The following is a 27,303-nucleotide window of genomic DNA, read 5'->3' as shown; positions in this document are numbered from 1 at the left end:
ATATGTGAAAGGAGCCCAGAGTCTATGGTCTTCAAAAGTGGAAGTGAAGGTGATCTGAAGTGGGAATATATGCCACCAAAGGAAAACACAGATTTCTTCTTCAAGCATAAATTTTCCAGAAATCTATTAGAAAGGTAAAGAGAGCTTGCTTGGCATCTTCTTAGGATTGCATGCCAACTCAAATGGTCCAAATGGCTTCTACTTTACTATTCATTCAGATTTAAAACAAAGCACCCTAGGGCAATGGATTCTTAGCTGAACTGCAATCAACACTACACTGGTGAATCAATGAATGTGGGAAAGGGAAACTGGTTCCATTCCTAGTGACACAAACCAACATCAATCCCAGTCTGAATTTAACTACTGACTGGACACCTTTTAGTTCAAATATTTTACTGCTTAAGCAAAGGACCTGAAAGTACAGCTGTAAAGAAATTTGCTTCCAAGTAACCAAGACTCTGGGCTCCTTACAGAACAAGTAACAATAAAGGTCAGGGAAAGATTATTTAGCTGTTTACACAACAGACTTTTATGCATGAGGCTCATAGTCCCAGGTTTAATCCCTGGCACAACCATTAGCTAGAGCAGAGCAGTGTTGTAGTTAAAAAAAGAAAATTAGTCAGAACAGAATAGTCTTAAAAGTATGTTCCCCAGACGTTTCCCAGGATGATCTGGGGAAGGTGACATAGACTTGATATCCAGCCATAAAAACATTACCTGCCTGAAAGATGAACTGGCTCAAAGATAAGGAGCCGGTTTACAATAATAGGCAGGGAGAGACAGCATAATGGTTATGCAAAGAAACTTTCATGCCTGAGTCTCCGAAGTCCCAGGTTCAATTCCCTCCCCCCAGAAGCCAGAGCTGAGCAGTGCTGGGGGATAGTAAGGTGTAGGATATAAGCAACCGCAACTAAGTCTGGACTCTGTTAACTGATAGCATCAATCAGTGATTTAGCGGAGACATAATCAGGGAAATCTGCAACAAGAGCATTAAACCATACAAAGCTAATTTTCTTGGGGTGGGGGGGGGGGTGAGGATGACAAAGCACTAGATCTCCTCATCTGATAGGGGCGTGTTTTCAGAGACTTGCCCAGCATGAAGCTGGCCAGCCCAACAGTTCTCCATTCTGCACCCCTCTCATACTCTGAATCTCAGGTTCATGGCTCCCCAAGAAGACAAGACTGTCAGCCTTTGACTTTCTATACGTCGTGTGCTGCCTAAGGGGGAAAGTACATATCAGACATATGTAAGGAGGGGCAGATTTTTACTGGTAAATGTAAGGTCTTTTCCCTTAAGTTAATATCATCATTGGATGTTAGAAAAATCTACAGAGGCAGGCTACTTTGTCAGTTTCCAGGAAGGCAAATGAACCCAACCAGCCCCAGACAAGTCCTCATCTTGTCCAACACTCTGCTAGAGGCACCCATTTTCTCTGTGGTACCCAAATGACCCAAAGCCCATTGCCTGGACTCACCAGCCACAACCCCTATCTGTACCTGGACTTTGCCTAACTAGTCCAGGTTCTTGCCTCTGAGCCTTCACCTCATGTTCATTCTCTGTCAACTTGTTTCTTTTTCTTTTATTTTTTTTTAACCAGACCTCTCCTCAACTCTAGCTTTATGGTGGTACAAAGGATTGAACCTGGCTGGGACTTTGCATAACCACTATGCTATCTCCCTCAATCAACTCATTTCTAATGCTTGATTTTTATTTTATTTTTTTAAATATTTATTTATTCCCTTTTGTTGTCCTTGTACTGTTGTAGTTATTGTTGTTATTACTGATGTCGTTGTTGTTGGATAGGACAGAAAGAAATGGAGAGAGATGGGGAAGACAGAGAGGAGGAGAGAAAGATAGACACCTGCAGACCTGCTTCACCGCCTGTGAAGTGACTCCCCTGCAGGTGGGGAGCTGGGGGATCGAACCGAGATACTTGCGCCGGTCCCTGCACTTTGCACCATATGCGCTTAACCCGCTGCACTACCAGCCGACTCCCCTAACGCTTGATTTTTACCTATCATTCAAGATAGAAAATAAAATATCCCTCCTCAAAAAATAACCCAAAAAACTCCAGGATCTCTTTTTTAGCGTGTATAATGTGTCCCTGAATTTAGGACTGCCTGGGAGTGACTTCTGCAAGTTACCAGTAGGCTATTTCTAATTCTTAGTCTGGTTTAAAAAAAGAAAAGAAAAAGAAAGAATAAGAAAAGAAAATGGAGATTTCTGCATTCTACCAAGTCCTGCTTAATCAGAGCGGTTAATCAGGAGCATACAGGAAAAAGAGAGAGAGAGAGATGGAGAGGGAGAAGGAGGGAGGGAAGGGGGGGAGAGAGAAAAGTGTAAGATGCCTTAGGAGGCTGCTGAGACAGCCACTTAAGGCAGGAAACTCTTTACCAATGTATGCATGGGGTCGTGTGCAGTCTAGGCAGAGAAGGACTGCAAAGTGAGTCACACAACAGACTCAGGAATCACTGGAGAACTGTGGGTGGGAGTGGATGGAGTGGAGGTAATGGAGATCAAGAGGGGACCAGAAGACAAATGCCCGGAATCTTTCCTGTAGACACTGTAAGTTCTGGCTGTACAAGAATCACATCAGGGTAATTGGAAAAGGTGATCTTGATCCCAAGACTAGAATGTGTTCTGACAGGCTCCCTTTAAGCTGTTTGCTTCACTGACCCTCTCATCCTATGGCATCAGCTCAGATGACCTGCCAGCCCAGGTCAGGTTTCCACATGCACCCTGGCCTCCACCTGCCCCATCCCACATGAAGTCATCTGTGTTGAAAGTGCCCTGCCTGCAGACCTGGCCTTCTTCCCATGGGGCTGGAATTGCCCTCACAGTAAGAATGGGGCCTGTTTTACTCATTATTGTATGCCCAGCACCAGATTTCAAGCAATTAATGGAAGGTGCAAACATTCTTCTTTCTAAGAAATTTCATTAGACTAGAAATAATAGGTTAAGTCTTTCTGTCATGTTAACTTTTTTTGGCCTCCAGGGTTATTGCCGGGGCTCAGTGCCTACACCATGAATCCACTGCTCCTGGAGACCATTTTTTCCCCTTTTGTTGCCCTTGTTGTTGTTTATCATTGTTGTGGTTATTATTATTGTTGTTGCTGTCGTTAGATAGGACAGAGAGAAATCGAGAGAGGAGGGGAGACAGAGAGGGGGAGAGAAAGACACCTGCAGACCTGCTTCACCACCTGTGAAGCAACTCCCCTGCATGTGGGGAGCCGGGGGCTCGAACCGGGATCCTTACTCCAGTCCTTGCACTTTGTGCCAAGTGCACTTAAACCATTGCGCTCCCGCCTGACTACCTGTCATGTTGACTTTAACTGCAAGTTTGGAAGAGATCTTTTTAGAAAAGATTTAAAGTACCAGGCTGAAAAAGTTTTCAACATAAAACCAGTTAACTTTTCCAGGCTTCAGAATTTTCTGAAGCCATCAGAGGAAAGACTTTAAAAAGTTTTTAAGAGGGAGTCGGGAAGTAGTGCAGCGGTTTAACTGCAGGTGGCGCAAAGCACAAGGACCGCTGGAAGGATCCCGGTTTGAGCCCCCAGCTCCCCACCTGTGGGAGGGGGGTCGCTTCATAAGCGATGAAGCAGGTCTGCAGGTGTCTATCTTTCTCTCCCCGTTCGGCTTCCCCTCCTCTCTTCATTTCTCTCTGTCCTATCCAACAACGACATCAATAACAACAATAACTACAACAATAAAAAACAAGGGCAACAAGAGGAAATACATAAATAAATAAACAGTTTTTAAGAGGGGGATAGGCAGTGGCACATCTGGCTGAGTACATACATTACAGTGCACAAGGGCCCAGGTTCAAGCTCCTGGCCCCCATGTTCAGAGAGGAAGCTTCACAAGTGATGAAGCAGTGCTATAGTTGTCTCTTTCTCTCTACCTCCCCCTTCCCTCTCTATTTCTCTGTCTCTATCAGATAAATAAATAAATAAATAAAATTTAAAATTAGTGGTCTTGAAGCCTGAGATATGGTGCAGTAGGGAAGATACTGGAGTCTCAAACATGAAGTCCCAACTTCAATTCCTGACATCACATGTGCCAGAGTCATACTCAAGTTCTTCTTTTTTTAATGATTAAAAAAAAATGAGGGGGTTAATGCCTTACAGTGCAATCATTAATATATGAGTACAAATTCATTATACACAGGGACCCCACAGGTCTCTTCCACCTCTCCCCCCACCCCGCAGTCTTTTGCTTTGATTCAGTACCCCATCCCCAGTCCGTGTTTCATTTCGTGTTCTCCCTCCTTGTCCTTGTTTATCAAGTCCCATTTATAAGTGAGATCATCTGGTATTTGTCCTTCTCTTTTTGGTTTATCTCACTTAACATGATGTCCTCTAGTTCCATCCAAGATGTCTCAGAGGTGAAGACCTTATTGTTTTTAACAGCTAGTTAATACTCTAGTTCTATATCTCTCCTCCTCCCTTCTCTCACACATATATATTTATTTGTATAAAATGGCACATTTAGGGGGTCGGGCGGTGGCGCAGTGGGTTAAGCGCACGTGGCGCAAAGCGCAGGGACCGGCGTAAGAATCCCGGTTCGAGCCCCCGGCTCCCCACCTGCAGGGGAGTCGCTTCACAGGTGGTGAAGCAGGTCTGCAGGTGTCTGTCTTTCTCTCCCCCTCTCTCTCTGTCTTCCCCTCCTCTCTCCATTTCTCTCTGTCCTATCCAACAACAAAGCAACGTCAACAATGGCAATAATACCACAACGAGGCTGCAACAACTAGGGCAACAAAAAAGGGGGGGAAAAATGGCCTCCAGGAGCGGTGGATTCATGGTGCAGGCACCAAGCCCAGCAATAACCCTGGAGGGGGAAAAAAAAAAATGGCACATTTAATGAGCATGATTAAATAAACACACAATTAGTCAACACACAGAGTACATTCTGTGCCTGTTTTTCTTGACCCGGCAAGAAAGCAACCAATTTGGTATAAAACTGTTTGCTCCCAAATAAACACTTAGTTAAGTGTAAACTGTAACAAACTTTTAAAACAATCTCTGAGTAAAACGTTGGGATTTGAAGATTGCTTTCATTCTGAATCTGCCATCAGGAGTGTGTGTCCCATACTACTTCTAAAGAAGAGCAAAACACAACATGTTGAAGACAAAGAAAGAAAAAGGAAGGAAGGAAGGAAGGAAGGAAGGAAGGAAGGAAGGAAGGAAGGAAGGAAGGGAGGGAGGGAGGGAGGGAGGGAGGAAGGGAGGGAGGAAGAAAGGGAGGGAGGAAGAAAGGGGGGGAGGGAGGGAGAGGGAAAGAGGGGGAGGGGGAAGAAGGAAAGAGAGAGAGAGAGAGAGACAGGCCAAGTCCTAGATGATAATATTTTCCTAGTCTACATATATACCTATTAGCTTTTGGGAAGTAGCTCACAGGTCTGGTGTGCTTCCTCCCAACACTTCAGTGGGCATCTCCGAATAATAAACACATCCTCTTCTCCTCCTATATCACAGTCACGAAATGTGGCATGAATCTAATAATGCAACTTAATGTTCACGTCATTTTTTAAATTCTCTTGTTTATGAAAGTGGTTAGTTGTCCCATCCCGCTCTAATCAGACTCCTACCATGTGTCTGGTTATCATATTTACAGTCAGGCTTGACTTTTTTTGGCAAGAAGAGTGATCAGGCACCATGCATGTCATAAAGCACCACAAGGGTAGTGACTTCCAGGATGCTCCATTTCAGAGACAGAGGGAGGGGGGAGGGGGAGAGGGAGAGAGACAGAGAGAGAGAGAAAAAAACTTTTCTTTTGTAGTTATCTGTAGGATGACTCTTAAGAGTGTGAATATTATATTATATATTCTAATTTTATCATTAGTATCCTTTCATAAAGAAAGGCAGGCTTCCCTTTTTGTCTGATTTTATCTCCTTTTCCTTTTTTGACTATCACAGATGCCTGGTTTATGGATTCCTTTTTTTTATTTGGTTTTATGATCCACAACCATAGTTCTTTTGTAATAATTAAAAATTGTCCTAAAACATGCTCAGAGCAGCCTGTTCAGGTAGGTCCCTGCTTGCTCTTTCAACAAGACTCTCCCAAACACTCTCTAATTCTTCAAGTCATTCCCTAATTTCTGATACATGGTGCTCCAGATTTTTCCCGGTACTTTTCTCAGTCCCAGTGTAGGAGTCAATCAAGTATCCAAGGGACCCATGTTCATTCTAGCAGAGAATGTATTTAGAAACCAAGTTAGGGTGGGGACAGATGGCATAATTGTCATGTAAAGAGACTTTCATCCCTGAGGCTCCTATGTCCCAGGTCCAATCCCTGGTCCTACTATAATAAGCCAGAGGTGAGCAGTTTCTCTGGGGGAAAAAAAAAAACAACCAAACAAAACAAAACAGAAAGAAAAATAAAAGAAAAAAGAAACCAAATTATGGGGGCCAGGTGGTGGTGCACCTGGCTGAACATACCTGTTACAATGCTTAAGAACCCAGGTACTAGCCCCCTGTACCCACCTGCATGTGGAAAGCTTTGCGACTAGTTAAGCAGTGCTACAGGTGTCTATCTCCCTCTTCCCTCAATTTCTGGCTGACTCTATCCTATAAGTAAAGATTTAAAAAAAATTTTTTTTTAATTACGGGGATGCTGGGCAGTGGCACATCAGGTTACGGATATGTAGTATTATGCACAAGGACCCAGGTTGGAGACCCTGCTCCCACCTGCAGGGGGGTGTTTGATGAGTACTGAAGCAGGTCTGCCGGTGTCCATTTTTCTCGCTCCCTCTCTAACTCCCCCCACCCCTCTCAATTTCTCTTGGTCTTATCCAATAAAATGGGGTGGGGGGAATCCCCCAGTATCAGTGGATCTGTAGGGCCTATACAGAGTCCCAGGAACAACCCTGGTGGGAAAAAAAAAAATTTTTTTTTTTAAGAAATCAAATTGTGAGCACCAGATAGACTGGCTCACTGTTACCGGCTATCATTCAGTAAGTGAATAGATATACAATCCTTTTTGAATCCTGATCTCATGATACTATATCTGGACTACTCTCCTTTACATTTGACTTTTAAAAATAAATTGTATTTGTGTTTTTATGGGAAGGGGAAGACCTGTGCAATAATCAGCTCTGGCTTTTTAATTTATTGTTGTTATTATTTTACCAGAGCATTGCTCCACCCTGGCTTATGGTGGTTCTGGCTTATGGTGGTGCAGGCTGTTAAACCAGGGACTTGTCAGAAATGTTTTCTTCACTGATACTGCTGGCATATCAGATAGAAGCAACTACAGAAGCAGATCTTACACTGTTTCTGCACTACATAAAACTTTTGGGTCCATACTGCCAGAGGGGTAAAGAACCGGGAAGCTTCCAGTGGAGGGCATGGGATGCAGAACTCAGGTGGTGGGAACTGTCTGGACTTATGCCCCTCTTATCCCACAATCTTGTCAATAATTATTAAATCGCTAATAAAAAACCAAAACAAAACAGGGACTCCAGAGAATCAGGCTTGGAGGTCTTTTGCATAACCATTATGTTATCTACCCTGTCCAGGGTTTTCTTTTCTTTATGTTGGAACATAAAATAACATTAACATACTTGCTCGATGCAGCAATGCCACAAGTCTTCAGTTTGTTGAACAAACACAGATATATGAAGTATAATAAAGTGCAGTGTCATAAAATAAGAAACGCCTGTATATATGTGAAAGTTGCCCCCAAGAGGTGATGTAGATCTTATATATAAGCATACTGCAAAGAAGTGCAAACCTGTGCATATCTGTATGCCTGGGTATTATATATGTATATTTTACAGATGACACGAGCATCCTTTTTTCTCTATTTTCTTTTAAAAATATATTTATTAATTTATTATCAGATAGAGACAGAGAGAAAATGAGAGAGATGGGGAAGATAACGAGGGAAGAGAGAGACACCTGCAGCCCTGCTTCACCACTTGTGAAGTTTTCCCTTTGCAGGTGGGGGCCAGGGGCTTGAACCTGGGTCCTTTCACACCGTAATGCGTGCACTTAACCAGGTGCACCACCACCTGGCCCCAATTGTGCTTTTTTTTTTTTTTTTAAGACTTTTCTTCCAGTTTATCCTGGAATTTACTCTATACCAGATCACAGAGATAGTTTTCATTCTCAGGGCTATACATATATAGTAGTACCAGGCTGTAAAAACTGTTACCATGCCTCTACACCCATCATCATGCTTACAGCAAATAAGGAGATGGTGAAACAGATCAAATACTATGAAGGTCTGTTTAGTAAACTTCCAGTCATGAAATGCTTGCTGAAACAACTGGCTTGGACTTTTTTTTTAAGATGATGTTATGGGAGAAGGGGAAAGGTGTTAAGAGACCAACCTGTCCTGTGATATGTCTATGGTCCTTGAACTCTCTCCTGGAACAAGCCTAGGAGGCGTGAAGGGTGGGTGGGTTTGACATCACAAATCAACCAGAATCTCACCATGGTTGAAAGCTCACTTAAGAGAACTCAGCGAAGCCCAAGTTGAAAACAAAATGCACAGGATATAGGTCAAAAATGAGGAGGGAGATGAGCGCAACAAGGCAGTCGAGCCTGCACCACAACTGGCAGGGGCTCTGGGAAGTACTAAAGACACAGCAGTCACACAACTGGGGCTGAGACTCCTGACCTCCATTTCCAAACAGCTGGGCAGTCCTTGGAGGAAATGAAAACTACTCTGGTGCCACTGAAGGGAGGAAGGCCTGTAGTACGTGCCACCTCACACACAGTAAGTGACCTCAGCTGCCGTACTCCATGGAAAACTCTTCCCAAAAGAGTGCTTTTGATGTGGCATCTCAAAGCTGCATCCCGAGTTCTGCTCAGATTTCCAAAGGCATATGCTATGTCTGCTTCACCAGCTCTGTATCAGTTCTGGCTGTGTTTATGGAGTGCAGCAGGTTTCCACAACAGCACAACACCCTTCCCCAAGAGCAGGCTTGACATGAGGAGCAGGGGTGGCCCAGTTACAGGCTGAGATGCCCGCATACCTTTTCTCCCCTGCTCTAGGCCTGCAGTTACCTTAGGCTCTCAAAACAAAAGACCCCACTTCTCAGAGGTATGGGCCATGGTTGAGTTTCTGGTCCCACACACCCACTATAGCCAAAGCCTCCCAGTCCTCACCGGTGGGGGAAGCTTCATGAATAGTGAAGCAGTGCTATGTGTCTCTCTTCCTACCTCTCTCACCTTATTTCTTTCTGCCTTTATCACCATAAAGATTATATATAGAGAGAGATGGGGGGGGAGAGAGAGAGGAAGGCTCTGAAAATATGTCTTAGAAGTTATATGAAAGTTGGGGGTAGGGGTAGATAGCATAATGGTTATACAAACAGACTCTCATGCCTGAGGCTCTAAAGTCCCCAGGTTCAATTCCCTGGGCACCTCAAGTGAAGAAAGAAGGAAAGAAGGAAAGAAGGAAAGAAGGAAAGAAAGAAAGAAAGAAAGAAAGAAAGAAAGAAAGAAAGAAAGAGAGGGAGGGAGGAAGAGAAAGAAAAAATGGAAAAAAGAAAGAGAAAGGAAGGAAGGGAGGGAGGGGGAGGGAGGGAGAGAAAAGAAATTATGAAAGCAAAAGATGGGGTTGCAACTGACATTTATGCAAAACCCTGAGGCACTGGAGATCCCAGGTTCAATCCCTGGCACCACCATAAGCCAGAGCTGAGCAGAGCTCTGCTTTTAAAAATAAATAAATGAAAAATGAATATGGAAAAAATTTTCTTTCTGCTGCTCTAAGCCTAAGGAAATGAAAGCTGAACCACAAAATTAACCTGCACAGGCCGCCTGCAATCCTTATGTCTGTGATACTAGAAACAAATCCCCCTCTTGACTGCACAGCCTTTCTCCCTACGCTGCTGCTGCCCGAGCCTGGAATCCCTTCTGCCTTGTTGACTGACTGTGCTCCTGCTGTGACAGGGCAGCAAATACACAAGCCTGTAACTGAGAGGAGGCTTTCCCCAAGGAATCCTGTGGCTGACATTTTGCCATTATTTTAATAAGCCTCTTTGTAGATTGTAAAGTTTCTCTAATTTGCTTGGGAAGTTGTAGAGTACAGCTATTATGAAAAGCCTTTTTCAGGTAGAGGTTAAAGTAAAGTAGATCTGCTAGCTTCCAGCAGGACATCACTGCTGGGCCCCGCACTGCCCAGCACAAGGCTTACCCCATAAGCACTGTTAGCTGATCCAGTCACTCCACACCTTAGACTCAGAGGAGGTTCACTTAGTATCTGTGGAACTGAGTCAGTACTTTCTCTTTTATCAGGTTAAGAGTGGAGTCACCACCCCATAACCTGACAGTCGGAGAAAACCATGTGCCCAGACAAAACCATACCAATGCCCTTCCTCTTCCTCCCTACCCAGTTCACCAACATGGCCACTAGGCATCACCTCACCAAGAGCGAGGCAAAAAGTCACACCAAAGGAAGGCAGGGACGCACTGCTCTCACACTACCTAAGACTAAGCAAAGGATTGTTCTGACAACACCCACTCAGCAGAGAGAGCACAGAAAGCTGTTCCTGCTGGCTTTCTTGGGCATGGAGAGCAGACATGCTGTCATGAAGGTGTAAATGCACACCTATGGACACATGCTGCAGCTCAGCATCTGGGTCCTGAGGCATGCCAGTAGATGTGTCAAACCTTTCCTGTTTGTTCTCAGCTCAACTGCACCTTGGCACCTGGGGTGGGGGTGGGGGGTGAGGGGAAGGGGCTAACTACACTGACCCACATGCTTTATTTGAACCACACAGGCCGACAACAGGCTTGAAGGATAATCAGGCCCAGCCCTACAGACACCAGACCAGGGCAGAGCTATGCACGGAACATACTCTATCCCAGTAAACATCATTCCCTCTCAGATCAGCCACCAAATCTCAACCAGAAGCATGCCCAAATCTACATGGGGTTTGTGCTACCAACCCCCTGATGAATCAGCTGTTTTAAAAAAAAGATTTATTTCCCCTAGAGAACCAGTGCCCTGGTACAAGGCAAGGCTCCTGAATCAGCCCAAAAAAAAAAAAAAAACCAACAAAGTTTTTAAATTTTTTTTATTGTTGTAGTTATTATTGCTGTCATCATTGGATGGACAGAGAAATGGAGAGAGGAGGGGAAAACAGAGAGGGGGAGAGAAAGACAGACACCTGCAGAACAGCTTCACTGCCTGTGAAGTGACTCCCCTACAGGTGGGGAGGCGAGGGCTCAAATCGGGATCCTTATGCCTGTCCTTGCGCTTTGCGCCACATGCGTTTAACCTGCTGTGCTACCGCCCGACTCCCTCAAAGAAAGTTTTTTTAAATGTACTCTTGTACTTGACTGCCATCAGAAAAAAAAAAAAAAGGTTCTGCCAGCCAAACTGAATCGCTTGGCTCTGGGATAATGAATCATATTCTCCTTGGGATCCCCAAACACATCTCTACCCACTAGCAGGCCAATGGTACCCTTATCCTCCCCCTGAGGGGTCCCCAGGAGACCCTCTCTTTGAGAGAAAGGACCGGCTCTGCCAGGTGACTGCAGGCAGTGCTGTGTGGCCAAGGTCAGCAGCCTTCAGCCTTCACATAGCTTCTGTCCATTCACAGGTCTGTAAGGCTGCCTTTTCTCTTCCTGGGTCATTGCCCATACCCTAACACTATTCACTGTTGTCCTGCATTTTCCTGTGCTCCACCCCCACCCCCACCCCCACAAGGCACCATCTGAGGCCTCTGAGGAGTGTGAATCATTGGAACACAGTTGTCCATGGTTCCTAAACTGCCACCTGCACTGGCTTCTTCTCTACCCCCAGCAAGGGAAAGTCCTTCCATGGTCTTTAGTAGAGCAAGAAGCAGAACCTGCAAATCTTCTCTGTAGTCCCTGCCTTGGGGAAACCCTTAAGCTAAGCCCTAGGCTAAAGGAAGATGCTGTACAGTGTTAAGGGCTGAGGACAGACAGGGAAAGAAGAAAGTCAGCCTGCAGGAGGCAGGACAGTACACCTCTTCCTTGTCCTAGCTCCACACCCACTGTTCTGGGGTTGGAGGAGGCAATAGTTGAGTCAGGCAGAGCCAGGTATAGAGAGGAGCACGGCCCAGCAGGAAAAGACATAACAACAAACAGGACAAAGTGGATTAAGAGCCACAATAGAAGAATGCACACAAGATGCAGGTATATGAATTTAATGCAGAGTAGTCTTTGGTGACCCAGGAACACTTCACAAAGAAGCAGAAACAAGGTGGGACCAGAAGGATGAGCAGGGTTCACCAGGTGGCTAGGAAGCACAAGCACAGGAGGTTGGCAGCAGGGAAAATTCACCCCAGGGAGAGTGCAGACAAGTGGACAGCAGGGCTCAGAGGCAAGGCCGGAAGGCAGTATGACAGAGCGAGGGACGTACCTAAAACCTGAGAGTACATCCTGGTTTTTAACAGGTAAAGCTGAGCACAGAGGAAGAGAATGTCAGAAAGATGGCACCGAGGGAAAGCAGTGGGGAGAGAACCTCTCAAGGCGGGGAAATGAGCTGGGGGTCTAGTGCAGGTCTAAATTAAAGGAGCTGGGTAGGAGAGTTCCCAGAGAAAGAACCTGACCTGCCTGCCAGCTGGTGGGATGGAAGAAACTGAGAACGAGCCTGGGTTTCTAGCTCGCACAGCTAAGTGGGAGGGAGTGCCATCCACCACAACTGGAAGCACACTGAGGTTTCTTCTGGGACCACTAGAAGATGGCCTCCCTGCCCCCGGGTCGGTCAGTTCTCTCCAGCAGCCCCGAGTAACAGTGGCGCTCACCCATGCCACATGGCATTCAACTCAGCACCCTAAGTTAGTACCCCAGTCTCACCTGCATCCGAATGTTGTCTGCAACAAAGTGGTTATTCCCACGCAGAAGAAAATGGTCCCGATGAGCTGGCTGGTGGCCCACTGGTCATATCCCACACACATGGCATCAGCCAACAGAAATGGCACCGCAATCGTGCCACTGAAGCATGTCAGGTAGTGCTGTGGGGATCAGGAAAGACAGATGGGCACCAGTAAACCCTTTGTAGACCTTTTTTTAGTGCTATCTAAACTTTGTCCATACAAATTAGCCCACATGAAGAATTTCTTCTGTATGTTAGGTAAATATATATATGTCACATGCCAGGTCATATTTCCTTTTTCCTCCTCAGCTATTCCCCTTTCCACTGTATGTTCTTGACTTTAATATTCATGTGGATAATCACCTGTGACCCAAATGACTTCAGACCAGCACCAAAAAAAAAAAAAAAAGAGGTACAAGCACTGGTGGTATTATACTCACACAAGTCTTATAAGGAATTTTTTCAAATGCTTTTTAGTGTCAGTTACAATAATCACAATGTATTTTTTAATGGCTTTTAAAAAATAATGTATTTTGTATTAATCTGTTCTGGACAGAGTGGAGAGACACCTGCATACCTTCCTAGCCACTTGTCAAGCTTCCCTCCTACAGGTGGGGGCTGAGGGCTTGAATCTGGGTCCTTGCGCATTGTCGTATGTGCGCTCAGCCAGACGCATGTGCCACCACCCAGCCCCAACAACCAAAGGTCTTTTTCCAAGAATCTAATGAATTGTGTTTCATTGAACCATTCTTGAAACAAATTCCATTTAGTTTTGATCTTTCTTCTAGGATTTGATTTGTTAGTCTTTTTTTTTAAATTATTATTGGATAGAGACAGAAAGAAATTGAGAAGGGAGGGGGTAATAGAGAGGGAGAGAGACACCTGCAGACCTGCTTTACCACTTATGAAGCTTCCTGGGACCAAGGGCTTGAACGTGGGTCCTTACACACTGTAACATACGTACTCAACCAGATGTGCCACTACCTGGCCCCTAGCTAGTCTTTTTTAAAAATAGAAATATTAAATAAATAAAATATCATCTATTTATTTATCTGATAGGACAGAGAGAACTTGAGAGTAGAAGTGGAGATAAACAAGGAGAACGAAAGGGAGACACCTGAAGCACTGCTCAGCTCTCCCGGGAAGCTTCCCCACTGGGGTGAATCATAATACAGTGTGAGCTCAACTGTGAGCACCACTGCCAGGACCTTGTCTGTTAGTCTTGTATACAGAATTTCACATTTTAAACTCTTACAAGTCTACAGATTAAAGCTACAGAATAGTTTCTGTCTTCTCTGCTCTGACACTGTTGAACAACAATCAGGGAGGGTGAGGAGCAAACAGCAGCTAAGGTGAACTTTCCAGAAAATGCTCTTCTCCTGCTGCTTGTGGCTCTGGCAGGACACTCCCAACACCCCTGGCTCACTTCCCTTTCTCCCGGAGGCCTGGCCATGACTTTCTGACATTTCTTCTGCACACTTCCTACTTTTCTTCCTGATCACTTCTCATCTCTGCTTGTGTTTGCCAACATGTGTTGCTTGCTGCCCATGAATCCTAACTAACAGTTGCTTCATGGGGAAAGTAAAGTGCTTCCACCCAGGAACTGAGCTGCTCAAAAGCACTGGGTCTAGTCCAGACAGGCATGGCATAGGTAGGCCTTTCTGATCCTATCCCACCAGAACAGACTTCTTTCAGTAGAAAACATTTCAAAATGAGAGCTGCTTGAACTTGGTTCCAGATACTCAGCCCAAGATAAGTTATTCCACATCCGTATTCAGCTACTTTGGTTGTAACTCCTCATTCACTGGACACCTCTCGGTCTAGGCTATCTAGTACTCTGGTGCCTGGAGGAGCTGTGTGTGGAAAAGGGACCAAAACATCAGTGGTCAGCTGTGTGTGGAAAAGGGACCAAAACATCAGTGGTCAGCAGGTACAGTCCCACCTCAAGGGAATAAACTTGTTCAGTTGGTGAGACCAGTTCTTAGCATCTGAAAATCCTCAGGTGGGGCTAATTACTCAAGCTTGAGAAAGGAAGATTAGAACGTCAAAACTCAAAGCAAAGTCTAAGCTTAAAATGAAGACGGGTGCTGGTAGGGTGAAGGGCAGGAGTGTACATCTGAGAAAAGGGCCTCCTACCTCATTCCCACTCTTCTCTCCAAAGCCCCATTGCAATTCCTAAGTGGGAAAGGGGGATACAGAGAAGAGCAAGAGACCAGAGCCCTATACCATCCTGTGTCTGTGTCACCTCCTGCTCTGTCCTGTATAGCTTCCCTGCATGCCACAGCCAGAATCTGTAGCAAAGCAGCTGAGACTACAGCAAACTTTCTAGCATGATGGTTATGCAAAGAGACTCCCATGCCTGAAGCACCAAGGTCCCAGGTTCAACCTCCCATACCACCATAAGCCAGAGCTGAGCAGTGCTTTGGTTATTCAAGAAGAAAGAAGGAAGGAGGAAAGGAGGAAGGGAGGAAGGGAGGGAGGGAGGGAGGAAGGAAGGAAGGAAGGGAGGAAGGGAGGGAGGGAGGAAGGAAGGGAGGAAGGGAGGAAGGGAGGAAGGAAAGAAGGAAGGAAGGTAGGTAGGTCAGTCTAGGAACTGGGTGGTGGTACACCTGGTAGAGTAGACATGCCCCCCCCCCCAGGGTTATTGCTGGGCTCGGTGCCTGCACCATGAATCCACTGCTCCTGGAGGCCATTCCCCCCCCCCTTTTGTTGCCCTTGTTGTTGTAGCCTCGCTGTGGTTATTATTATTGCCATTGTTGATGTTGTTCGTTGTTGGATAGGACAGAGAGAAATGGAGAGAGAAGGGGAAAATGGGGGGTGTGGAAAGATAGACACCTGCAGACCTGCTTCACTACCTGTGAAGTGACTCCCCTGCAGGTGGGAAGCCGGGGGCTCGAACTGGGATCCTTACGCCAGTCCTTGCGCTTTGCGCCATGTGCTCTTAACCTGCTGCCACATGCGCTTAACCCACTGTGCTACCGCCCAACCCCCGAAAGTAGACATGTTACAAGGTGCAAGGACTCAGGTTCAAGCCCTTGGAACCCAACTGCTGGTAGAAAGCTTCACAAGTGCTGAAACTATTGTTGTAGAGGTCTATCTCTCTCCCTATCTCCCCTTTCTCTCTCTTTTAATTATCCTATTTATTTATTGGATAGAGACAACAGAAAATCAAGAGGGAAGGGGGAGACATAAAGGGAGAGAAACAGAGAGACACCTGCAGCCCTCACCACTTGCAAAGTGTTCCCCCTGCAGGTGGGGGACTAGGGGCTCAAACTGGGTCCTTGCTCACTGTAATATGTGTACTCAACCAGGTGAGCTATGAGCTGGCCTTCTCCCCTTTTCTCTGCCCTATTAAATAAAGAAATAAAATATTAAAAAATAAGACTGCCTCCTCCCATTGATGCCCTGGTTAACAGGGTGCATCTCAGGGTCATTCACACTTCATGTAGAGATGATGGTGACTATGGATAAGTTGGCTAGGCCAGAAACAGAAGAGACTTTTAATGCTTTTCTCCTCCCTCCTGTGTCTCAGACCTTATCTCCTTCCTTTTTTTTTTTTCTCTTTTTTCTCCAGGGTTATTGCTGGGTCTTGATGCCTACAGTACGAATCCACTGCTCCTGGAGGCTATTTTTTCCCTTCTGTTGTCTTTGTTGTTTATCGTTGTTATTGTTATTGCTGCCATTGTTGTTGGGTAGGACAGGGAGAAATCGAGAGAGGACGGGAAGACAAGGGGGGAGGGAGAGAGAAAGATAGACACCTGCAGACCTGCTTCACTGACTGTGAAGTGACACCCGTGCAGGTGGGGAGCTGGGGGCTCGAACCGGGATCCTTACGCAGGTCCTTGTGCTTCACGCCATGTGCACTTAACCTGCAGCACTACTGCCCAGCCCCCTAGTTCCTTCCTTTACATGCTCTACTTTCACTTAGTCCTTCAACTTTTTCTCTCTTTAATTTCCTGGCTGACCTCCCCCCCCCCCATTACCACTGTGAAATTTATGTCAACAACTTTCCCTTCATCACTCTACTGAGGGTGATTTCAAATAAAGTTGCCCATAAATTAAAAAATTTGGAGTTATCGGCTAGGGAGGTAACATGACTGCCATACCTGAGGCTCTGAGGCCCCTGTTTCAACCCCACAAACCAAAATAAGCCAGGGCTGGATACCACTCTGGGAAAGGGAGGGAAACAGAAAAAGATAGAAAGCAGAGGAGAGAGAAAAAAGGGAGAGAGGAGGCAGGGGAGGGAAGAGGGGAAAGGAAAAGTGAAGAGGAAGAGAAAGGGAAAGGAAAAGGGAAAGGAAGGAGAGGGGGAAGGGGAAAGGGGGAAATGGGGACTAAGAAAATCAGAGTTTAAAAATCTGGAAAGACAAGTTGGGCTTTTGCCTGTGATTACACCCAAAGCGAGCCACTTACCTGCAGGCCCAGAAATATGCACAGGTACCAGGGAGGGACATCTTCTATGGTGTAAATCATGTCTGACCTCTGGGGGTCTAGACTGCCAGTGCTGTCCAGGGTCTCTGCAAGAGAGCTCTGCAAGCATGGAGAAAAGAATATTTATTTAAAGCAAGGACTGAAAAATCAACTCAGCTATGTATAGGTCAATGTTACTGAAAATAAAGGGGATGGGGGGGGACTTTATAAATGGCTAGCAATCCTTGGAAATTAAGCCCCTAGCCACCTCTGACACAATGCTTCACAGTTTCAGTATCCTCTGGTATCAACTTATCCCTGACAGAACTCAGTTAGCTCTGAGATGCTCCCTCAGGAAGTTTTCCAGGGTTGATATCAGAGTGATACCATCCATGGGACCCTGCCTAAAGAAATATTATAAAATGCAAACCACTGGGAGTCGGGCTGTAGCGCAGCGGGTTAAGCGCAGGTGGCGCAAAGCACAAGGACTGGCATAAGGATCCCGGTTCGAACCCTGGCTCCCCACCTGCAGGGGAGTCGCTTCACAGGCGGTGAAGCAGGTCTGCAGGTGTCTTTCTCTCCTCCTCTCTGTCTTCCCCTCCTCTCTCCATTTCTCTCTGTCCTAACCAACAACGACAACAACAATAATAACTACAATAATAAAACAACAAGGGCAACAAAAGGGAATAAATAAATAAAATAAATATTAAAAAAAAATGCAAACCACTTTCAAATAGAACATACCATCTGTCCATCCCACCCTGTAAGAAGATCCTGATATGAAGCACAAATCCCACCCTCAAAACTGCTGCTCTGATAATAGTGGTAAACAAAATGAGCAAATTTCAAAAGCATGCAGATGATTCAAAGTTTTGTTTTAAAAACAGACAAAAATATTTGTATATAGCTCTGGGAACAACTTTCTCCCAATTACCCAAAGGGGCGGGGGCAGTGTAACAAAGTGTGACAAGCTTTTCAAAGCCAAAACCTGTAGAACTAGACATTTATAGATAACATTTAGTCTAAATCCCAGTCAGCTTCTGAATTCACCCAGTATCTAGGTCAAAGACAAAATGAAAGATAATTCTAAGCTCACCCATAGCTTCAAAACTGTTCTGATCCCTACAACATAGCAATTTTTCAACATCTGGAATGCCAGACTATTTTTCTTTTAAATCCTAACAAGGAAACTGCCTAGCTGAAAACAAAATTAGAATGTTTCACAATAAAATACTGATGATAACACTCTGATTCTAGACCCTGTCTAGTTTAATTCATGCCCTCTTGTCCAATGGATTTGATGTATGAAAAGATGCCATCTCCATAGGTTTGTCTGTCAATTTTACATGCACAGGGAAACTAGATTTGAGAACCAAATATCTTGGAGCAAAAGAAGTGATGCAATTTAACCTCCCTTTCTAAAGCCTAAAGGTAAATGTCTGATAGAAGCTGACATCTGATCTAATCCAAAAGTGGACTGGATGTGACCTTTCAGAGAATATTTTCTTCTGTTCTAAGAAAAGATGTTGACACCTCTGTATTGTGGCATGGGTTAAAATGGATTATGGGTGCCTCTGGGAGGGGTGATAGAGGAAGTGTGCATACAAGGGGTTTAGGCGTGTGGTGATGCCATGAAAGATTAATGTGTCAGATCTAGGCTGTCCAAACCATACATTTCAAAAACGGGTTTGGCACTTGCTTGGTACCTCAGGGATCACCTTTAAGCTATTGGAATATCCTGCCTCTTAATGTATTTGCTTACTAGGTAGCTTGGTCTGATCCAAAATGTTTATACTAGCACTGTGGTTTGTGGCAGGTGCCCTGCTCTCTTTACCTCTGAAGGGGCAGAAGATTAAGTTTATCCACATCAACAGTAAACCATATTTACATGACTGAGTCCCAGTAAGACACTAGTCATGCGGGGGGGGGGGGGGGGGGGGGCGGGGGGGTTTAGGTAGCATAATGGTTATGCTTAGACTCTCATGCCTGAGGCTCCACAGTCCCAGGCTCAATCCGCCACATAACCATAAGCCAAAGCTGAGCACTGCTCTGGTAAAATAAATAAATATTAAAAAAAAAAAAAAAAAAAAAAAAAGGACACTACCCATGAAGGCTTGAGTGAATTTACCTGGTTGCTGGAAGGAAGGAAAAAAGGAAGGTGGGAAGGTGGGAAGGTGGGAAGGTGGGAAGGTGGGAAGGTGGGAAGGTGGGAAGGTGGGAAGGTGGGAAGGTGGGAAGGTGGGAAGGAAGGAAGGAAGGAAGGAAGGAAGGAAGGAAGGAAGGAAGGAAGGAAGGAAGGGAGGAAGGGAGGAAGGGAGGAAGGGAGGAAGGGAGGGAGGGGGGCAGGGAAGAAATGATTCTTTCTTTGAGAGGGGGATTCCACAGAACTCCACTGGGAAAAGAACCTAAAATTTGCACTGGTCTCTCCTGCCCTATACCCTTTTTTGTAATTGCTGGTTTTAATCCATTTCATTTCTCTAAAAGAATCTTTAACTATGCGTCTAACAGCTTTTCTGACTTCTATGAGTCTTAAAAAGGGGGGGGGGGGCATTAAGCCCAATTCAGGAAGTACTGACTCAAGTCTTGGAAATCCCTGAAGTTAGATAATCCTCTTGTTAACATGACTCACTAAGGATATTAAACTCACTACAGGAAGGGCGAGATAGCTCACCTGGGAGGGCGCCTGCTTTGCCATGTGTGAGAACCAGGTTTGAGCCCCAGGTACACTACATGAGTGTACTACGGTTCTGGGGGAAGCTTCAGTGCTGTAGCGTTTCTCCTTTTCTCTCTCTATTTCTATCTGAAAAAGTCAGCCCAGAGTAGTAAAGCCTCAAAGACAGACAGACATACAGATACAGGTACGTACGTGTATACACACACACACACACACACACACACACACACCACCCTCACTATACAAGACAATCAACAGCATCACAGTATCTATAGTCTCAAAAGTGGGGGGCTGTTACTGTAATAATGAAATGATACTATAAAAAATCATTATTTTTATAATAATAGTTGTAACATAGCTAACATGTCTAAAACAACTAGTCTTAACTAATAAGCACATGAACAGAAATGAAATGACTTTGTATCTATCCTTTCTCTGGCTTTGACAAGCAAAGATTAAGATATAGGTATGTATGCATTTTTTCTTTTCTTTTTTTTTGCCTCCAGGGTTATTACTGGGGCTCAGTGCCAGCACTGTGAATCCACTGCTTCTGGAGGCTATTTATCTTACTTTTGTTGCCTTTGTTGTCGCCCTTGTTGTGGTTGTCATTGTTGTTGCTGTTGAATATCACAGAGAGAGGAGGGGAAGATAGAGAGGAGGAGAGAAAGATAGACACCTGCAGACCTTCTTCACCGCTTGCAAAGCGACCCCCCTGCAGGTGGGAAGCTGGGGGCTCAAAGTGGGATCCTTACACCGGCCCTTGCGCTTTCCACCATAACCCACTGCGTTACTGCCCAGCCCCCATACATTTGTTTCTTAGCAGTGAAGGTGGCTCTGCAACTTAGAAATCTAAGTTACATAAATACTCATCAATGGTTTTAAGATGGTACAGAATAGGCAACTGTGTGGTCAAAATTATCAGTTAAAACCAGAAAACACTATTGCACCGGGTCCTTCTCTAAACTCTCATAATTGCTCTAAGTTATCACCATGGACAGTTAAGTGTTATTTAAAAAAAAAAAAAAAAACTACAAAGCCTTTATCAGCAAGGTTTCTTTATAAGATCACTAAATTAATAGTTTAATAAAACTTAAAAGACTTTTTCTTAGGCCAGAGAGATGACTCAGCTATTAGTGCACAGGACCTGCAAATAGTTTAGAAGAAGATCATAGGACTTGTAGATATGTTTATGTTTTATTTTTTTAACAAAATCTTTTTATTGAGGGAATTAACGATTTACAGTGCAGTCACTAACCACTGACATATGGATACAATTTCACTATGCACCAGTACCCAAAAGTTCTATTCCTCCTCTCTCCCCCTCTTTCCTCACAGTACTTTGCTTTGAGGCAATACACCATGCTCAGTCTACCTTTGACTTTGTGTTTTCCATCCCTGTTCCTATTTATTAAGTCACATTTATAAATGAGATCATTCACTATCCACCTTTCTCTTTTCGGTTTCTCTCAATTAACATGCTGTCTTCAAGTTCTAACAAAGATGATGCAAAAGAGATGACTTCATCATTTTTAATAGCTGACTAGTATTCCATCACATAAATATACCACTTTTTTTTTTTTAGCCATTTGTCTGTTGTTGAACATCTGGGTTGCTTCCAAGTTTGGGCTATTATAAACTGTGCTGCTATGAACACAGATATACATAAATCCCTTCTGATACATGTTTTTGTTTTCTTTCAGTAAATTCCTAGAAGAGGAATTGCTGGTCATAGGGTAGCTCCAGTGTAAGTAATAGCTCCTCTTAAAGGCTTTGTAGAATTCATTTGGAAAGCCATGTGGACCTGGGATTTGTTGTTTGAGAGATTTTTGATTACTGTTTCAATTTTTTTTTTTGGGGGGGGGGCTGTAATTCTTTGTCTACTCATGTTCTGCAAGCTCTGCTGGTTCAGTTTTAAAAGGGTGTGTAGTTCTAAAAATGTGTCCATCTCTTCCACATTCTCCAGTTTGGTGACATATAATTGTTCAAATAAGCCTCATACAATACCTGTGATTTCTGTTATGCATATCTATTTTCCCTTATTTAAAAAAATTTTTAATTGTATTAATGGTTTAATAATGATTTATAAGATTCTAAGATAACAGGGGTATAATTCTGCACTGCTCCCATCACTAGAGTCCGGCATATCCCCATTCCTTCCACTGGAAGCTACAGCAGTTTTCCCAAGGATAAGGGATATGTGGATATGGGTTGACTATTATTTCTATAACTACCTGGCTATATATTTATATATATTATATAATATATATAATATATATTATATTCCCCCTATAATCCCCCTATATAATATATATAATATATATACATATTATATTCCCCCTATAATCCGGCCTTCTCTTTCTAAGTCACACTTGCACCGATTATTACTTCTGAGTGTCCTTCCTTTTTTCCTTTTCTCTCTCCAGTTCCTCATGAAGTTGGAGTTCAGAGCACTCTAGACCCTCGGTTTCTATCTCCAGCATGCATATAGCAGAGCTAAGCAGTACTTATGGTGTCTGTGCCTATAACTCTATCCTGCTCATATAACAAATAGACTTTTTTTTTTATTATGACCTATACTTCAAAGAGTAGTAAACTTCAAAATCAACTCTTCCTAACATCATTAATATTTTTCAATTGCTTATATGGTTATTTAAGTAATGTAGCATTTTTGGTCAATTACTTTTTTACTAGGAAATAATTTTCTCTAAGAGCAACAGTTAGCAAACATTTCCCGGAAAAGGGCAACATGTTGACTATTTTAGGCTTTGTTGACCATACAGTTCTGACACAATTATTCAACTCTATCACTGTAGTTCAGAAAAAGCATAAGACAACATGTAAACAAACAAGACTGGCTGTGTTCCAATAAAACACTACATGCAAAAATTAATTGGATGGACTAGATTAGGATTTCTGGATGTGGTTTCAAAATGATTATCATAAAACTGCAGTTAATATTCCCTTCCCTGTTCCTTGTATCTCTTTTCACATAGCATATGTGTTTTGTTTTTGTTTCCCCCTTAGTCCAACAAAGACCTATTTCATCTGTCATTTCAAAGAATCGACTTTTTAGTTCTATTTAAAGATGAGCTGAATGTCTTTTTCTTCCCTCTGTGTACAAATGTACAAAAAAGGGATAAATATGGCATAATGTATAATGAACAAAGAAAACAGAAAAAAGAGAAATGGGGCTTTCACAGTCTGGGAATATGTAAAGCATTTGGACTATTTCCAATGGAGAGGAAAAGACTCCATACTCTGAATGATGGGGGTGGGGCTGGGGGTTGTCACATGCATGTAAGGAGGGATCTGGTTAGCTGGGAGGATCCCAGAAAGGGTCTATTTTTGGAGACACAGGCAGAGTGAAAATGTGGAAAAAAACTGGTTTTAATTCTGAACACTACATTACTTATTGCTATAGTAGATAGAAATAGAAAACAGAATGACTTCATATTCTGGATTATTTGCATAGGCTAAATGCAAACATAACTACTAACAGAAAGAAGCTAACTATAGAAGTCAGGATTATGCTAAATGAAGAAACTAGAAAATTCCTTTCCAGAGAAAACTGACTAGTAGCACTAGTGAAAAGAGATGAAAAGCACAGTTAACAGCAATTAAACTGAACCATAAAATATACATTTTTTTTTAAAAATGTAGCATTTTTTCTGACCATAACACAAGTAGAAAATTAATAAACAAGCTTTCTTCCATATGGAAAATGATTCTCTAAAATCGAGGCTAAAGAGTACACCCCAAAATGCAGAATGTACTGGTGGGGCCAATGGGCGAGCACTTGGTTAAGAGAACACATTACCATGCTCTAGGACCTAGGACCCAGGTCCAAGTCCCCAGTCCCCACTTGCAAGAGGAAAGCTCCATGAACAGTGAAGCAGTGCTCCAGGTATCTCTTTGTTTCTTCTTTCTCTCTCCCCCTCCTGTTCTCAATTTCTGTTATATCAAAAATAAATAAAATATAACAAGAAAATGGCTAGTGGCCCAGCTGCTAAGGAGCTGCTGAACTTACACACATAAAGTCCAGTACTGCACGCCCCTGCAGGGGGATACTCTGGTACGCTTCCTCCCCACCACACCCTCTATTATCAGTCAACTAATATGAAAGTTATAATAAATGTAAAGATGTTGCAAGGGCCAGGGAGATATCTCAGTCCATTAAAATAATTAACCTGCATGTTTGAGAGGCCCCAGTGGCCACAGGTTCAGTCTCTAGCACCACCTCATGCCAGAGCTGAGCAGTGCTAATTGGCACATGGGGGGGGGGGGTGCAAGAAGGAAGAGGGAGAGAAGAAATTATATGTGAGCATTCACTGGCTAAAGCAGTACTTAGGAAAGTTAAAAATACAGAATGTAGAGAAAATAGAAAAACACTATATCTCAAATTTGGCTTAAAAAATAAAGCAAATCTAATTCAATGAGGTAAAAATGTGTGAGGAGAAAAAGAATACATATGCAAAAATCAAACAATAAAGTAGAATCATAGTAACAAAGGGCTGTAGGCATGAAAGTCCTGTGCTCTGACCAGTGAGTCACCTCCCAATGGCAAGAAACTCTCTTTGACTTTAGTAAAGACATGCTGAAATATTTAGGAATAAAAAAGCTTTACGGCTATAACTCACATTCAGACAGCTCAGAAGTAATAATATGTACACATGAAGAGAATGAGTAAGAAATGTATTCAATAATAAGACATTAACACCAGGGGACAATGAACAGCTAGCTTACAGGAACTCTTCCTATTATTTTTCTCTGTGTTTCAAGTTTTTTATGATTTATTTCATGAGGAGTTTAAAACAAAATAATTATAGTCTGAGGTTTTTCAGTTATCATATGGGGGGGAACTACAAAGTTATAGTATCCCCTTCGAAGATGTGGAAAAGCGGATATTCACTCTATAACTTGGGCAGAGTGGACTACTAGGTGTGGGTTATACACTGTCCTGTTATAAGCAGCTGATGTCCAGAGCGTGTGAAATCATCCCCTGGGCATCTGAATCAGATCTGCACCCAGGCCTCACTCCAGATGTGCATCCTCACCCATCAAGGAAGACTCCTATATGAAATTCACCTGAGCCGCAGTGGAGCCAATTAAAATGACTAACTTGTGTTTTTCATCACTTCTTCTATTTCTTTTATGAAGAAAGCATGCTTGTGCCCCCACTGAGGGGTAGAGACAGAATCTCAGAGGATCTAGATCCTGCAAAGGAGCTAAGACTGCATACAGCAGGGGAAGGGGGGGCTAGTATAAGAGGTACCTTTTCTGCGATGCCATTCTCTGTCGTGTAGATTGCCATGAGTTCAGTGTCTTCATTGTCTTGTTCACCACTGGATGTGGCACCTCCATTTATCACCACCTGAAGAGAAACACTCTTGTTTAGAGGTTGTTTTATCAGAGACTACTCTGCTATGGGGAAGACTGTGCATTCTTCACCCATCAAATGGATTAAGAGTTTCCTTAAACAAAACTCTGGAGAAATGTGTGCCCTTAAATGACCCAGCATAGAGCACAGAGCACTGTGAGGCTGCCAAGAACAGAATGCTCAACTAAGGGAGATAAGAAACTGAGGGGGGATCTGGGAGAAACTGTAAGGTGTGGGACACCGAGCACCACCTAAGAGCAAGTGGAAGCTTAGCGAGAGATGTTCTGGTCCAACCACCCACATAACAAATAAATCTCTGAAAAACATATACCTAATAATATGCATGGAAAGTTATAAATAATCACTAAAATTTCAGAAATGATCACTGAAAGGCTAACATAAATTAAGGGGAAATATTTTTAATTTGGCATTGACCAAGTAAATGGTAAAAGCCCACTCTTGAAATGTCTAAGAGAGGCTATCTTCTTGGTAGGAAGCATTTCCAGGAGAAAATTTAGCAGTAGGATTGAAAATAGGATTTTGCTAAATTCAGTAACTACACTCATAGAAAATGGTTCTCCAGAAATATCCATAAAGCTGTCTGTACATTCAAGGTTGATGACTGTAGCATTATCTAAGTTCAATTGTGGAATATCCATTTAAAGAATAATATTCAAACATTAAAAATAATAAAGCATGTGGCTCCAGGGGTAGCACAGTGGATAAAGGGTTGGATTTTCAAGCATGAGGTCCTGAGTTTGATCCCTGGCAGCATATGTACCAGAGTAATGTCTGGTTCTCTCTCTCCACCTCCTCCAATCCCTCTCATTAGTAAATAAAATATAGTAATAGTAATAATAATAATAAAGCTGTGGCCAAGGAAGTGGCCCAGTTGCTACAGCACCAAACCTGGGTCCAATCCCCAGCATCACATATTATCAGGAAAATGTTCTGGTTCTGTCTTGTTAATTTTTTTTTTTTTTTATTAGAGCTGGTGCACTGACAAGAATTCGAATACTATCTTCTAAAGTTAAAAAAACATCAAATTTAGAATTAACCTGATTGTGTTAAAAGCAAATTTTAAAAAATCACAATAACTTCCCTACATGTCTAAATGACTGGTAAAGAATCTAGAAAAGCCACAAGCCAATGTGAAGGTCACCCATAGACAAGGAGAGCAGTAATGAACACCTTTTATTTCTTCACTGCCAGTCCTATTTAACATTCAGGTCATTTAACCAGTATACATTCATGTGTTATTTGATATATATAGATGGAGATAAAAAACACCAAGATACCATCTGTTGTTGTCTTTACTTAGTAGCACCGTTTTATCTTCATTTTCTTGTTTGCATATTTTGGTAGTTTTCTATTATGAGGACATATACGTTTTTATTAATTTGTTATTGGATAGACAGAAATTGAGAGGGGAGGGGGAGATAGAGAGACAGAGAGACATCTGCAGCCCCGCTTCACCATTCATCAAGCCCCCCCCCCCCTGCAGATGGGGAGCAAGGGCTTGAACCCGGTCCTTGTGCACTGTAATGTGTGCGTTTAACCAGATGCAGCACCACCTGGCCCCGAGGACAGTTTACTTTTATGATAAGGAAGAAATCTGGACTAAAGATCCAAGTAGCAAGAGTTTGCATTAAGAAAGTCCAGAAAGAATTCAATCCATTTATTTTTGTAGTAGAGAAAAGCAAGCCAGCAAAAACTTAAATTTCATTCAAGGTCATAAGGATTATAATCCCATGTCTGAGATGAATTTTAAATTATGCAGAGATGTGAATTCACAATTCACATCAGAGAATATGAATTCAGAATTCATATTCTGGTGCATATCCCATTAGAGCAGAATGCTTTGTATCACTTCAAACAAAAAATTGCTTTTAAAACTGTCAAAACCATGCTATATCTTTTTACAAGAGACAAGCAGGGTTGTGGCATTTGTCTGTCTTTACAACTAGTTGCCTGCAGGACACATGCTCCTAGCCAAGTTCAAGTGCATACTCAGGATAAACTATCTTAAAAACAACAGTTACTAAACCA

At 43.3% G+C, this 27,303-nt stretch overlaps 1 protein-coding gene across 2 annotated transcripts in view; it reads right to left on the bottom strand.

The window, feature by feature from the left end:
• The window catches only part of SLC23A2 (solute carrier family 23 member 2), a 155,246-nt gene that overhangs the window by 41,402 nt on the left and 86,541 nt on the right, over positions 1-27,303 (bottom strand). For both annotated transcript variants that reach the window (XM_060186733.1, XM_007539560.3), the window contains 3 exons: positions 25,150-25,248; positions 17,207-17,323; positions 12,775-12,932 (listed from right to left, as the gene is read on the bottom strand). In XM_060186733.1, coding sequence (XP_060042716.1) covers positions 12,775-12,932; positions 17,207-17,323; positions 25,150-25,248 — 374 coding nt within the window. The remainder of the gene's footprint in view (positions 1-12,774; positions 12,933-17,206; positions 17,324-25,149; positions 25,249-27,303) is intronic.

The sequence above is a fragment of the Erinaceus europaeus genome, chromosome 1, assembly GCF_950295315.1.
Source record: "Erinaceus europaeus chromosome 1, mEriEur2.1, whole genome shotgun sequence".
Taxonomy (NCBI): Eukaryota; Metazoa; Chordata; class Mammalia; order Eulipotyphla; family Erinaceidae; genus Erinaceus; species Erinaceus europaeus.
This window is presented reverse-complemented; position numbering and strand designations above follow the sequence as displayed.